Source organism: Tursiops truncatus, chromosome 7 (genome assembly GCF_011762595.2).
Source record: "Tursiops truncatus isolate mTurTru1 chromosome 7, mTurTru1.mat.Y, whole genome shotgun sequence".
Lineage (NCBI taxonomy): Eukaryota > Metazoa > Chordata > Mammalia > Artiodactyla > Delphinidae > Tursiops > Tursiops truncatus.
Window position 1 is genome coordinate 43201567 of NC_047040.1, and position 15149 is coordinate 43216715.

General features: G+C 44.0%; 1 protein-coding gene across 4 annotated transcripts in view; it reads left to right on the forward strand.

The window, feature by feature from the left end:
* STAT1 (signal transducer and activator of transcription 1) overlaps positions 1 to 15149 on the forward strand; it is a 42378-nt gene that overhangs the window by 19524 nt on the left and 7705 nt on the right. For 3 of the 4 annotated variants that reach the window (XR_012333025.1, XM_019931489.3, XM_019931490.3), the window contains exons 11-21: positions 1872 to 1964; positions 3492 to 3551; positions 6077 to 6106; positions 6210 to 6303; positions 7514 to 7555; positions 8844 to 8927; positions 9378 to 9476; positions 10579 to 10714; positions 12111 to 12160; positions 12868 to 12962; positions 13742 to 13887. Coding sequence is in view for 3 of the 4 variants with exons in the window: in XM_019931489.3 (XP_019787048.1) it covers positions 1872 to 1964; positions 3492 to 3551; positions 6077 to 6106; positions 6210 to 6303; positions 7514 to 7555; positions 8844 to 8927; positions 9378 to 9476; positions 10579 to 10714; positions 12111 to 12160; positions 12868 to 12962; positions 13742 to 13887 (929 nt within the window). In the remaining variant the exon portion in view is untranslated. The remainder of the gene's footprint in view (positions 1 to 1871; positions 1965 to 3491; positions 3552 to 6076; positions 6107 to 6209; positions 6304 to 7513; positions 7556 to 8843; positions 8928 to 9377; positions 9477 to 10578; positions 10715 to 12110; positions 12161 to 12867; positions 12963 to 13741; positions 13888 to 15149) is intronic. The other variant, XM_073807460.1, reaches the window with a different exon arrangement.

The window sequence follows — 15149 nt, forward strand, 5'->3', positions numbered from 1 at the left end:
TCCCGAATTCCTTGCTTATGTCGTTGGCCTGTCATTCTTGTGACCGTTTAGACGGGTTACCAGTCTCCTTCCCCGTGGCCAGTCTGTGACGAGACCTGTCTAGTCTAACCTGATGATATTTGTCCTCTCTTTCCTATTCCATGGTCTCATCACATTTCAAGCTCTCAAATCCTCTCTATTGACCTGTTGGTGTGGTAGCCTCCCAAATGGTCCCTCCCAAGCCCCTTCCTCCCTGTCCCTGTGACCCTGTGCTCTCCCAGAGCACAGTTCAATCAGGTTTTTTGCCACCTGCTGATCTCAGGGGAGCCCCGCATCCGGTCACCCAAGCCGCACCTGCACAGCCTGGCCCTCACTAGCCACTCCAGAATTAGCTTCTATACATGCCTCATTTCCAGGCAGACTTGACTTCGTGCCTACCCTGGATATTTGCTTCTCCGTTCCTCTCCCAACAGTATTTTCTCTGCCTCAGAGCTTTCTTCTCTTGTACCTCATTTCGAAACTGCATCCTGAACGTTTCACCTTATATCTCATCATGAAATCTTCCCAGAGTTCCCAGGCAGATGTTGTCTCCCTTCCAGATCTGCATAGTTCATTCTTTATTTTTCTCCCATTCTGGATTTTATTATATCATTGTCTGTGTATTTCTGTTTTCTTTGTTGTAAATTGAAAGGTCCTAGTAGACAGAGATGTGCCTTTGTCATCTTCTTCCCCCACCAGGGCCTTACATAGTACCTTGCCCATGGGTAGGTGTTTCAGATATGCTTAGCAGGTAAACAAATGGCACTAAGTAGAATTCATATTGTAAATTTTTTTTTTTTTTTTTTGCGGTCCGCGGGCCTCTCACTGTTGTGGCCTCTCCCGTTGCGGAGCACAGGCTCCGGACGCGCAGGCTCAGCAGCCATGGCTCACGGGCCCAGCCGCTCCATGGCATGTTGGATCTTCCCGGACTGGGGCACGAACCCGTGTCCCCTGCATCGGCAGGTGGACTCTCAACCACTGCGCCACCAGGGAAGAAGCCCCATATTGCAATTTTTTAAATGCTAATGTAATTAAAATGTCTTTGGTTCCCTGTGGCTAATGTCCAAACAGGAATGCCTAGATGTGGATTTTGAAATAATCGAGGACATTTACTTGGGTTTTAGAATGCAAATTTCATTTTTTTTTTAAATTAAATTTAATGTTTGGAAATGTTTATTAGATAATAAATATTACTAAACAATTTTAAAATCAGTTTTCCAAAGGATGTTAAAATGTCAGTCTCAAATTATGGTGGTAAGCAATATGGTACATGGTTCACTTTCAACTGTAGTAAAATTTATTTTTGTCTTGTTTTTATTTTTTTATTTATTTATTTTTGGCCATGCCACGAGGCATGTGGAATCTTAGCTCCCTGACCTGGGATTGAACCCATGCCCCCTGCAGTGGAAGCACGGAGTCCTAACCACTGGACCACCAGGGACTTCCCTATTTTTATTTTTAAATTGAGATGTTATTGACATATAACCTTGTATTAGTTTCAGATGTACAACATAATGATTTGGTATTTGTATATATTGTGAAATGATCACCACACTAAGTCTAATTAGCAAATTTGATTCTTAAATTTGTAAATGAACAAAATCCCATTCAGAATTTTCATTGTTGAAGAGTATCACAGTTCACTGCAGTTACTATGATTTTGTTGAGTGCAATAGATTTGGGGATTTCTTTACTGACTAGAAAACCTCACTTTATTCATCCAATTTGTTAGAATCTTTCAAACTTTTTTTTAGCTTGTGCCCTCTAACCCCCTCTCCTCTTTAGGGAAAATAACCTTTTACTGCCTCAGCATTAATGGAAATGCTAATTTACCCTTTGCTGGGAATTTACAGCTCATTTGTGGTGGAAAGACAGCCCTGCATGCCAACTCATCCTCAGAGGCCATTGGTCCTGAAGACTGGAGTACAATTCACTGTGAAGTTGAGGTAATAAAGAAAAGACCCTGCACCTCCTATCACAAAGTTTGCACCCCAGCTTCCTTTCACAACACTGTTATATATGGTGCTTTAGAGGAAGTAATTTTGCAGTAGGCATTTTAATATGAATTCTTATTTAGAATATCTAAGAGTCTTGTCTTTTCTATTCAGACTAGAAATATAAGAGATATGTGTGTATACACACACACACACACACCTGATTTTTTTCCAGTTATAGATGTAATGAATGTTTACTGTAAATAGGAATTCAAAATTGCAGAACTGCATATAGTAGAGAGTAGAAGTTCCCAGCAGCCTCATCCCCTCTTGAGCATAAACTCATAACCTGAGCTTTACATTCCCCCCAAAGTGTATGCAGTGTGTGTGAATGTGGACTTATGACAGGTACATTTTTCTGCTGAATGTGTTCATAGCTTTCCTCAGATTTCTCAACGTTGTATGTGATCTAAATATCTGTAGACCACCATGGTAAACAGCCTGGTGTCAGTCCTCCCAGAATTTTGCCCATGTCTACATAAATATATAAATAAATACATTGTACTTACACATATTTTTTTCATGCATAGACACACAAATATATATGACATACAGTATTTCATTTTTAGAAACGAGGGTTCTGCTGTCTGTTTTTTGGCAGCCTGTTTTTCTCCTTCATAATAAGTTATGGAAGTGTTCCCATGTTAGAACGTACAGCTTTTACAGCTTTACTTTCTTCCATTGCATGGCTGCATTCATTTAGCTCTTCCTCCGCTGGTGAGCAGCTGGACTCAGAAGAGCTGCACTTGCCGTCAGAGTTGGCCCTCGTCCTTTTTTCCAGGGTGCTGCTGAGTTAGGTCCACAGGTGCTGCCTGTTGGCTGCCAGTGAACAGCACCACGCTTTAGCACCCGTGAGGTCCCAGAACTCACAGCTGGCAGGAGGAGAAATCTAATCCCATCATCTGCTTCACTAAAGGGAGCCAACCAGTGAGGGGCTTCTTCCCCAGCTCTCCAGCTCATCAGAGCAGAGCACACCTGAGTGTCAGCCCACGGCTCCTTCCATCTCTCCACACTGCCCTGGGGTGATTATAGATGTGACCTTCACTTTCCTGATTATGGGTGATAGTTTTTGTTTTCTCCCAGCAGAATAAGCATTAGATACAAGTTTTAGGAAAGGGCAGTGTTTGCTATTTTTAGCCCCAAATAGAAATTTTGATAAAACTCAGCATTGGCGAGGCGATACAGAGAAGCAGATACCCTCACTAATGTTTGGTGGGAATATAAAATCAGTGCTGCTGTGTGTCAGAACTTAATGTTACAGTTTTGTCCCAGCAGTTTCACAGCTAGGAATTTATCCTACAAATACACTTTAAAAACATCCAAGTAGACAGACACGGATGTCACTTCCATTGTTTGTAATAACCAAAAACTGCATGAGGTGGGTGGGGGTTATTGAAATGTTCATCAGTAGGGAATTGGCATGATAAATAAATGGTAACAGATAATTTTTAAAAGTAATTATGACTTTTTTCTTTGCAGATTGTTGGTGAAATTGCAAGAGCTGAATTATAACTTGAAAGTCAAAGTCTTATTTGATAAGTAAGATATCTTTAATATTATCTAAGATACACGTACTGTTGAAATTGCTGGTTTTGTTAACTAAACATAGACTTTTGCGCTGGGGCTGTTTGTAAGTGATCCCAGCACATTTAAATTGATAGCTCCTGTTCTGGATGTTGGGAGCATCCCCTAGAGCTGGTATCAACGTGCTTGTGGCTTTTTAGACTATAAGTGAACAAAAGAATGAGTGCATTTTATGCATATGAGCTTGTAATGATCAAGTCTCCAAGCAGCTACCACCCCTCCTCCTAGGCCAGCCCTAGAGGAAGGGCCCTTGATCAAACTCCAGGCCACCATGATTCTGCAGCCAGTGTGGACTTGTTTCCGGAGTGAAGCTGACAGCATTTTGGGGGGCCTGTGTGGAGCCTGCTGGCCTCACACTTGTCTCTTCTGGGCAGTAAGAACCCAGGAATGGGCAGCATCTCTCATGGGGTCTAAATGGAGCAGGCCCATCCTGTTTTGTCCTTAGTCCCTGGACCTGAACTATCAGTGACCTAAGCACTTACATCAAGGAACAAGATGGCTTAGCCCCTGCCATCCCCCCTTGATATATTTAATGCTTTTGTTGGTGTGTGTAACATTCTGGTTTACCAAGTTTCAAAACCATTTATGATAATCCAAGTCATTTTCCTCTGGCTTTTTGTCTCTTTCCATTCCTGTAACTATAGCCTTCTTTGTAGCATAGTCTGTGCCTTGCCTTTGCTTTTCTCCCATCATCTTTGGTTTCTCTGTGTATCAGTTAGCTTTTGCTGCATAAAACTCCCAAAATTTAGTGGCTTAAACTCTAAAACTTATTAATTTCTCTTATGCTGTGGGCTGTGTGTGGTCCTTCTGGTCTGGGCTGGCTTGGTTGTTGCTGGGCGGTCTAGCATGGCCTTGTATGTGTCTGTCTCTGCTGGGATAACTGGGCCCTTCTCTGTTGGGCTCTCAAAGAGGTCAGCCTGGGCTTTCTCATACGGCAGCGGTGTTCCAAGTGGATCAGAGCAGCAGCGTGCTGGGCCTGTTAGGCTAGACTTGGAACTTGTACGACACCACTCCCGTCCATTGTGTGGGGAAAAGCAAGTCGAAGTCCCCTGAGATTCAAGGGACAGGGAAATACATTCTGCCTCTTGAAAAGAAAAGCTGCAGAGGTTTTGTGGCCACTACAGTTTACCACACTCTGCTTAACTCAGTCTCTCTTTCAGTTTTTTCTTGCTCTTTTGTCTTTTCTGTCTGTTCCAGTTCTGAGCTTTCTTCTTAGCTTTGACAAGGTAGCTTTGTATCACACTATTCCTTTTATTGTGAATTTTCTTTTTTTGCACAAAATGTGGGTATATTAATGCTACTGAACTGCATGCTTAAAATACTTAAAATAATAAATTTTCTGTTATGTATATTTTACCACAATTTAAAAAACTGAGATGCCACCTGGAGAAACTCAAGTTGAAGGACATTCCTAAAACACCTGAGCAGTGATACTCAAAACTGTCAAAAACCTCAAAGACAAGGAACGTGTGAGAACGTGCTACAGACCAGAGGAGGCTAGGGTGATATGATGACAAATGTCACGTGGGGTCCTGGCTGGAGTCCTGGGGCAGGAAAAGGACGCTGGGGGGAAGTGATGAAGTCCAGGTGAAGTGTCGAGTTAGCTAATTGTCATATGCCAAGGCTGGCTTCTTGGTCATTAGAAATATTCCGTGGTTATGAAGTGTAAGTTCTTTTTTTTTTTTTTTCCAGATGGGAAAATTGGTCACTGTTACAACTGACAGTGATTCTCATTCACAAAAGCATTGAACTTCTAGTTGAGACAGGAAAGGAAGCTAACTCATTTAACTATGAGTGCGCTAATGATCTCTAACCTTCGCCTACGCCTGACAGATACATTATTTGTCCAGAACATGACGACGTTATCGCTACATTTATATAAGATACAGGTCTCTCAAGATTTTAACCTCAGATTTAAAACTTAAACTTGATAGTTTTCCCAAATAATTGACCATTCAAGTACTTCTCTGAAAGCGTTAAAAATAACAGAGAACAAAAATAAGGATCGAGCTGTCACTTTGGAAGGTCCTCTGAGTTGTGTAGCCACAGAGCAACGCTCTCTGCTCAGTCCCCAGTGCTTAGCTCGGTGCCTCGGAAAGGCACCGACTGAGTAACTGCTCAACGAATAGCCATAACTCAGGCTTACGTTTACTGAGGGTGTGCTCTGTGCTCTCTTTACCCGGTAACAGGTTTCCTTCTCCCAGTGTCCTGTACGGTTGGTGCTGTTAGCATGACGTACAGTGGAGAAAGGTGAGGCCCAGACAGTTTATTTGCCCGAGGTCACTCAGCAAAACTTGGCATTGCTGGTGCGGGTTGATTGAGGGACTGTGTGAGTGAATGAAAGGGCTGAACAGCCCCATTATTTGTTATTGATCTTGTACTTTTATATTTTTGTTAAAACTTACCTCAAGTTTTAAATACACATATGTGATCATATATATATATATATTTTTTTTTTTTTTTTTTTTTTTTTTTTGCAGAGATGTGAATGAGAGAAATACAGTAAAAGGGTACGTGAAGTACTTTGCGCTATATTTTACGATCGCTTTGTTTGTTTATGTGTTGGTTTAACAGTTCCCAGCCTTTTAAGTATTTGTACCCTGTATTGTCTAGGTTTCGAAAGTTCAACATTTTGGGCACTCACACGAAGGTGATGAACATGGAGGAGTCCACCAATGGAAGTCTGGCGGCAGAATTCCGACACCTGGTAGGGAGATCAGTTTCCCCCTTTTCTGTTGTGTCTGGTTTATTAGGACTTGATTTGTGATCGAGTGGCACTTGGTGCCCTGTGTGATGGGCAGGGCACCCCCTAGCAGAAGGCTTCCTAGAATTCATGGCCGGTGGCTTCAGCAGCACTTGGGGAATCTTGGTCCCCCCTCCTTATCCCAGGACTGTCCACTCTGTTTCCTGCCAGTCTTCCTCTCAGAGATACCTTCTTTGGGGGGTAGTGATCTCAGTCAAATATTCCATAAAACAGTGTGCACATAAGCTATCTGTACATGATTCCTCCAGGACCTCAGTGATTACCCATTCTAGATTCTTGGAATTTTCCCAGAGGTCATTATTGCCCCACATCCTGACCGTTCCTTCTCCCCCTCCAAGCGTGGCAGGCCCCAGGAGTCTCTCTTTGGCCCCTTCTTCAACACCTCCCTCCTGGGGTCTTGCCCACAACCACTGTCTCGAGCACTTTGTCTCCGGAGGAGTAGGGCCCAGGCACCGGGCAGTGGAAATCAGCAAAGGGGTTTAAGTGGGTGGTGCTTTCTCTCCTCTCTCCCTGAAAATCGGGGCTGCCAGTTGTTCTGTAGGTGCGTTGGTGCTGAGCCCTGCGCAATTCCTGGGCTGGAGCCTGCAGGGAGGTTCAAAGCATCCTTTTTTTATTGGCAACCATTTCGTGAACCCGCAAACTCATAGTTGGGAAGCTAGACCTCGTGTGAGAGCCTCGGTCCAACCCAGGAGTCTGAGGGTGTCCGGAGCTGCTCTGGAGGCTCCAGGTTACTCCCTTAGAACCTGCGTGATTGAAGTCCTTTTGAGGGCAGTCTTAGAGGCCTGAGTCACAGGCCTGGGAGACTCTGCGGAGGGAAAGGCAAGAGAAGCTGTGCCCTGAGCCCAGGGAGCATGCGACAGCTAATGAAGGTGATGGGGGATGGTTCGGGAAAAGCTAGCCTGGGGGAGGGAGCAGGGTGCTGTTCCCTGGGATCTTCTCAACCCTGTGGTGTTCACAGGCTGTCAGGATGATGGGAAAAGGCACTCTCCCTCATGAACCCACACAAGGGTCACTTCACCTCCTGTTCTGCGTTCTGAAAATAATTTCACTTCCTTCATTCTTTCTAAGTCCCCACTTTGGTTTGATTTGTAGACGAAAATAGCAACTTTGATGATTATGGTACTGTTTACTAAGATTTTTTTTTTTTTTGTAGCAACTGAAAGAACAGAAAAACGCCGGTGCCAGAACCAACGAGGTGAATCTTTCTCTCTTGTGATTGGTCTCTAACTAGCAGGTCTGTCCAGTGAGGTTGGCTCTGTGGCCCTGGGGGCCAGGGACACCTCACAGAGGGGTGAGAAGCAGGAAGACCCGGCAGGGAAGGGCAGTGGACAAGCTTTGGGACATGGTGTATCTGTCATAACGGTGAAACCACTCTGTGCTTGTGCTTTATGGTTGTCAAGTGATTTTGCACATGAATTTATGGGACCCTCAACAGACAGCCCAGCGGAGTAGGTACGGTGGGCTACTGTGTTACTCACATTTCACAGGTAAAGAAGTTGGACCACAGGAAGTTTGCAGGATTTAGCTAAGGGTGCACAGGGAGTTACTGTCAGAGCTAGAACTAGAGGCCAGCTTCATTGACTGCCCTGCCAAAAACGATGTGTGCCGAGAGGGTTTTCCTGCCACGTGTCCCCTACCCAGTGCATCATCCTTCTGTCAGTTTCATTTTCACAGCCAGTCCTTGAGGAGCTGTGTTTGTGATGCCTTCAGATATGAAGTATGGGCAGAGGACAGAATGCCTGGAGTTGCTTTGGTTTGGACCGCTCGTCGTCCTTTGTGCCCGCGTGGCACACATGCTGTCTTTCCCCACGACAGCCAGCAGAGGTCGTGTGGAACAGTGGGACAGGCACCGGCCCGGGCCTGACCAGCCCTGGTTTGGATCTTGACTATCTTTGTGACCTCCCGAGGATTTAGTTTCCTCTCCTGTGAGCAGGGAGGGCAGCCACATCTCTCTGGTTCTAAGTTGTTGTGATGCTCTTGTAAGATAATATGTATGAAGGTACTTTGAACACTATATAACCTTTCTACCCATACCAAGGCACTTTATGACCAGCCAGGCTTATGCAAATCAGCCCTCCCGATAGATAATCACACCTGGAACACGTGTACACTTTCCACCCCATGCCAGCCTGAGGTGTGCAGCCCGCACACACCCTCAGAAGGGGCTGAGGGCCAGGATGCCTTAGGTCGTGAATAAACCCATTAGAAGTTGCTGTTTCCCTATCGACACTTTTTTCCCCTGAATCCATATCCCTTGCCATAATATCGGAAATCTGAAATCTGATCTCTGAGAGAACAGTGAGATACTCGGGATAATGAAATCTGGGATAGATGCTCAAAAATTGAAATGTTCTTCTGAATTGCAGCTGGTTAGGTTCAGGCTGTCTGCAGCCTCTTGCAAAAAATGCTTAGTAGGCTCTTGCAAGTTGCAAGATCAGTGAATGAATCACTATATTCCTTTTGTTTCCCTTTTCTCTTTTAAGGGTCCTCTCATCGTTACTGAAGAGCTTCACTCCCTTAGTTTTGAAACCCAGTTGTGCCAGCCTGGTTTGGTCATTGACCTTGAGGTAAGACTTACATGTTCCAGATGTGGAAGACTTTATTTTTATTTTAAACTGTTACGTGTATTTTTATTTCTCAATTTTTATTTTAGACGTATTTACCTAAATGCTAAAAAAGATTATTGTTTTCAGCCAGTACTATCTTGATGTTAATTTAATCATTCGGGCAGCTAGAGAACTGAATTAACCTTCGGGTACTATAAGCTAAATGTTCCAGTTGAGATGTCCTATGCTAATTTTTTATATGAAGCATTGAAACTTATTTCTTAACTGAAAAGATATAACAAAGACATATTCAACTACGAACCAAAGAACGTAACTTTACATTCTTAATTTTCAAATATAAGAGATAATGCAAATGTACAGGAATCCCTCGCTTAGTTGAGAGGCTGCATAGTGGTCTGAAGGTGATGCTTCTGTGATTCAGATGATTTCAAGGTCTTTGTCATCTTCTAGACGGCCTCTCTGCCCATCGTGGTGATCTCCAATGTCAGCCAGCTCCCGAGTGGTTGGGCCTCCATCCTGTGGTACAACATGCTGGTGGCAGAACCCAGGGTATGGAAAACACATCTACTTTCGTACCAGGGGTTAACCAGAGACCTCGTGCTCTAGCTTCTGCATATCTGAAAGAGCCCCTAAGGGCCAGATGTTGAAGGAAAAGTGGCACAACTCAAGTGGCATTGCTAAGGATCGGAGTAATTCTGGAAAAGCGAAGCATGTGTATGTATTAGAAACGAGAATTATGATCTTCCTTCCATGTGAACAAGCTCAGGCAACGGATGATTTCGTACAGCTTTTACTGTGGAAGAGGTCCTTTATTTTTATGCTTTTTAAAAAATGTATATATGCTAAATAAGCCTGCTGCATTCTTAGAGTGTGGGTACTCTAATATGGTTGAGTAATTACAGTTGATCCTGGTTATTCACTGTACTTAAAGTCCTTTAAAGTCGCTGTGAACACTGAGTTGGCAGATACTGAACCACTGCATCTAGGGGAAACACAGGGTTAGGTTCCCATGAGCCTCTGGCACAACCTTTGCATTTGCTGGTCAATACGTAACCTTGTTTGTTTAAAGATCCCTTAGCTAATATACTTGTTGATTCATTAACATTGAACTCATGGCAAGCAGCTTTATAACTCACGTCTGAACAAAGCTTGTATATCACATGCGTTTTCTTCGTAAGGCACTTTGGAACACTAGACAGCACTTCAGCCGTGCCCTTGAGGGCCATGTTGAAAATGAAATCACCAACAAAAAAGCATACGAAAGTGCAAAAACCGTGGCGCTAAACAGACCTCAAAAAAGACACTCGGGTATGGTATGAGAGCTGAAATAGGAAGGCAGATCATAGCTTTATTTGACCTCACCTGGAAACATACATGTTTGGCAACTCAAACTTTTCACTGCTGTGTGCCTGGGTACATCTGCAAATGACTGCAGAAATGCCATGAATATTGATTTAGGAATTAAATTTTAGTGAGCTGATGAATTCACAAATGTGAATCTGCAAATAATGAGGATTTCTCTTCTTTAGCTGTGAAAACATCTGTGTGTCATAGATGAGAGCTGAACTTTGGCTGAGATCCATGTTTCAGTGCCAGGCTTGTGACTGGTGGCTCATCAGTAGCCCTTAGCTTCTGGGTGTTTTCTCTCTAGAATCTGTCCTTCTTCCTGAACCCGCCTTGTGCACGATGGTCTCAGCTTTCAGAGGTGCTGAGTTGGCAGTTTTCTTCTGTCACCAAAAGAGGTCTCAATGTGGACCAGCTGAACATGCTGGGAGAGAAACTTCTTGGTATGAGCATATTCACTTCTTACGTAACTAACAATTGAAATTCATAAAATATCTTGACTTGCTCCTTTCCCCCTCTTTCCTCTTTATTTTGTCCAAGGTAAGAGAGTGTTAAAATCTATTGGCTTTTCCAGCAGCAGTTTATTATAGCTAAGTGAGAAGGATGCCTCACCTTAGAAGGAGATAGAGACCTGATAAAAGATTTAAATGAATCATTTCCCCATTATCTCATATGAACATTTCTGAGCAGGGTTCCTAGGGAAAAGATGTCTAAATTATGTAAAATATATTACTTGTGGCTTAAATTCTTTGAGAAATATGAAGTTTTATTAACCTTGGGGAGAAAAACAGCAAGCCCCCAACATGGTAAGAATAAGGTCCTCGGGCTGCCCACCACACAGCACACGCCCAGGTCTCTTACATCAGGTGGCCCAGGTGTGAGGAGACACTGTCCACATCAGGAGGATGCCCGTGACCGGCACTGCCTGATGGGCAGGGTGCAGCCCATGATAGAGAATTCCCTTTCAGTGGCTGATGTCATGGATTTATTAGTTTCCCACACTAAGCAAACCTAAGACCTACTCGTCTCAAGGTCAGATCTTCAATGAATGGGACTATCTGAACTATTTTTTAAAAAATCCATGGTCACCTTTTTGCCAGATTTGCTTTCTATATAGCAGGACTGCATGTACTGCAAACACCAGTAGGCTTTTCCTAACCAAATGGCTCTCAGCAGTGCCTTCTCTTGGCCATGCAGCTGTCACAGTGAGAGTCTTGTGCAATTTAATAAAAAGTAAGAAGTCATTCCTATTCCTTTCCCTTATTTGGTGAGAGTTAAGACAGATATCTTTTCTGCCTACAATGGCTTATTTGGGGTTCTCCGTGAAGAGAGATGTCAGGCTCACCACCTCTTATGGCTTCTTCAATTTGTGTAGCTGGTAACCCCGAGGCTTCCTTCCCCTTTCATTTCTCTCACTGGGCTTTTGATTTGCGTCGACCTCCCTGAGCCTGTGTCCTATTTGGAGGAGGGCTGAGGGAAATGCCTAATTAATATCTAAAATAATCTTGTAAAGTCAAGTGTCAGTTAAATCGATCACCTAGGGGTGATCTTGGTCTTAGTTTGAACTTGAAAAAAATTCCTCAGGGTCACCGGGAGAGGAGCCTGCCAAGGAGGGAGAGGGAAGCAATGGGAAATGATATCGCACAAGGGGGACCAAATCGAGGCTTCTCCAGAAAGCACAAGTGATTGTATTAGTGTATCTGAGAATATCAACTATGTACACACAACCTTCCTTTGCTGAGTGTTGGCTCTTTGAGAGCAAATACCACAGCCATCAGTCCAGCCAAAGCTTCAGAATTGATTTCCATTTCCTTAAAAAACTTATTTTTATTTGTCTAGGGCCCAGTGCTGGCCCTGATGGGCTTATTCCATGGACTCGCTTCTGTAAGGTGGGTGCTGTCTGGAGTTTACACTGTGAGTGCTTTCCGCTCTCTGTTGAGGGTCTCGGATTTCTCGCCGCGGTGCCGGCTGCACTGTGCTTGCTTTGGCGTGTTCCTCTGGCCCCCGGAACCCCTAGGGCAAGTTGTTTACTTTCCTTCAGCGCGCTGAAGGTTAGTCTCCAAGTGCGAGTCTGACAGGAAGCACCTGCCTGGGTGATAACATTCTCTCATATCCGAAATGAGTCTTCTGTTTGCTCACACTGACCTCTGGCCTGGCAGCGTTTTAGCTCCGTCCATGAGTAACGTGTGGTCTGTGCCGGCGTAGACAGCCTGCTGGGCTGGAGGGGGTGTCTTGAGCCTGCTCAAGCAGTGAGACCGGTTGGGGGGAATAATCAGACCCCGCTAGGGTCACCAGACAGTGCTGACAAGCTGACGCTACTGGATAGTGTGAAGGCAACTGGTATTCTGGGATCATGCTGGAGGTCATTCCCTGGCTGGGTCGCTAATGTTTGGAGAGGGAAGCAGAGCCTGGCTCAGGAAATGGAGAGGTTGGTGTCTGAAAGCTGGTAAGAGGGCAGTGACAGCTCTGTAGGGGGCAGTGCTAGCTTTGGCAGCTGGGCAGTCTTTGCAAACTAAAACCCGATGGCGGGAGGAGACATGCTAAGTCACTGTTTTGGATTTCTTGGTTTCTAATGTGTGCATCTGTATACTTGCAGGAAAATATAAATGATAAAAATTTTCCTTTCTGGCTTTGGATTGAAAGCATCCTTGAACTCATTAAAAAACACCTGCTCTGTCTCTGGAATGATGGGTAAGGGCCATTGATAGATGTATTTTTGAAACCTATGTTGAGCACACACTCCATTGCTGCAAGGCTGAGATAGGCCTGACCCAGACAGACTTCATTATTTGGCAAGACTTGGGTGCATCTCACAGAAACAGATGCTTGCAGGCTGTCCCTTCAGGCATTCACGATAGTAGACCCTCATAAGATTAAAATTATATTTTCGTAGTATATGTATATGCATTTTCAAAGCTAAATTTAAAAACCCTGAGTGCCATTCATGCCTTCATTCATTCTACGAAAATTTCTTGAGCACCTGCTTTATTGCCTCCAGGTAAGGAAGAAAAAACTTTTTTGACTCAGTAAATTGTTTCTAATGTTTTCCCAGGGTCAGTTGATATTTCAGCAAAGACTTTAACTTGGTCAGAGGTCTAGAATATGAAAATGGATTGTCTGAGCCTTTCTCTTCACTAGAAAGGATGCATGAATTTAGACATTTTCATGGCCTTCAGAATCCCCAGGTGAAAATGAAAGGCTCATTAATCCAGCAAGTATTTATTGATCATCAGTAGCATCCAACGGGCACCATGTTCATGAGCTTTTTTGGGACTTCAGCATATATATGTATGAGTGAAATGCTTCCTGAAGTGTCGATGAAATAGATTTTAAAGCATCTAAAATAGTTGATACATTTCTATCCTGTGCTCTTGTGTCAAGTTGCAGTCATCTTGATTTGTAAGTGAACGTGAAAATTACAGTCATGACTGAACCTCAGAGTACCTCCATCAATCCCTTTCCATGTGCAGGTGTATCGTGGGCTTTATCAGCAAGGAGCGAGAGCGGGCTCTGCTGAAGGACCAGCAGCCGGGGACATTCCTGCTGCGGTTCAGTGAGAGCTGCCGGGAAGGGGCCATCACGTTCACATGGGTGGAGCGGCCCCAGAATGGAGGTGGTAAGCCAAGGCGCCTGTACACACACCGATTCAAAATGTGGGTGCAAGCCCTTCTTCTTCTCTGCAAATCAACTCATACAAATGATGAGCTTTTGACATACAGTCGCAGCTCCTCCACTTATCCCCAGCTGAGCTTCCCCAGTAGGATTTAATACATCACCAAGGGCTATTTGGGATTCGTTGCCTGGAACATATTGTGCAAATGATTTTTTTTTAAAGACAAGGCCACATTCTTTCCTTTTTGTCAGGTATGTCACCTGTAGGTGAAAGATGCGAGTCAGTATGACTGGCAGTCATTTATTGGGAGGAAACCCACAGTGCACAGGCGTGAGCTTCCAGACCCATGGAGGGGAATCCCACGTTGGAGGTGCACGGATGAGGGCAGGCTCCGTGAGAGGGGTCCTGGGACTGGGTGCAGCCCTCCACCTTGCCTTCTGACAGAGAAGGCTCGTGCACGTTTATCTGGGTTATATCTTGGGTTTCTATTTGACCAAGTGCATCCATGGCAAAAACAATTCTGAAAACCTACGCGTTATGAAACAGGTTTCCGGGGAATGAGAAACAGGTTTCAGTGGAGACAAGAAAGTGATAAAGACAAACTGGTGACTTTTCACTCTTGCTTGTAGTTTGCTCTGTTTGAAGGATTGGAGGGAAAACTGATTTGTTCCAGTGACTTATGCTTTCAGTTTAGAAGATGCAAAAAGATAGGATACTTTTCTTGTTCTATTTTTTTTTTCTTCTGGTAAAAAAACAGGAGAGCTGGGATTAGAGCCCAGTGAGGACAGTAGATGGTAGAGCCTGCCCTTTTCTTCTTCTCCCCCGGTAGTTCTTTCCTGAACTTGCTGAGAGATGGAACTAGCAAACCAGGCAAAGATGAAAACCATTGGCAACTGGAAAGTTTAAAGCAGGGCCACACCAGCTACAAAGCTTTGGTCTGAAGTTCTAGAGCAGAGTCCCCAGAGCACCTGACAGCAGCCTCTGGAGTGTGTGCCCCAAAAGTGAAATCCTGGATCAGTTAGGAAGCAGGATTCCAATGAAGTCTGGGACTAAGACCAGGAGTGAATTAAACTGTGTTTTTTTACATTAAGGATTAGAGAAAAAAATAGCAAATAGGGTCTCTTTTTGGTTTGTTTAAAAAGTTGTTTTCCGTGTGTTGTTGTTGTTTATTTTCATTTTTCAATATGAAAAGAAAGACAAAGTGAGTTTATCTTCTAGTAACTTAATCTATGGCTTGAGCCAAGAAGACCCAATTAGTAATTAGT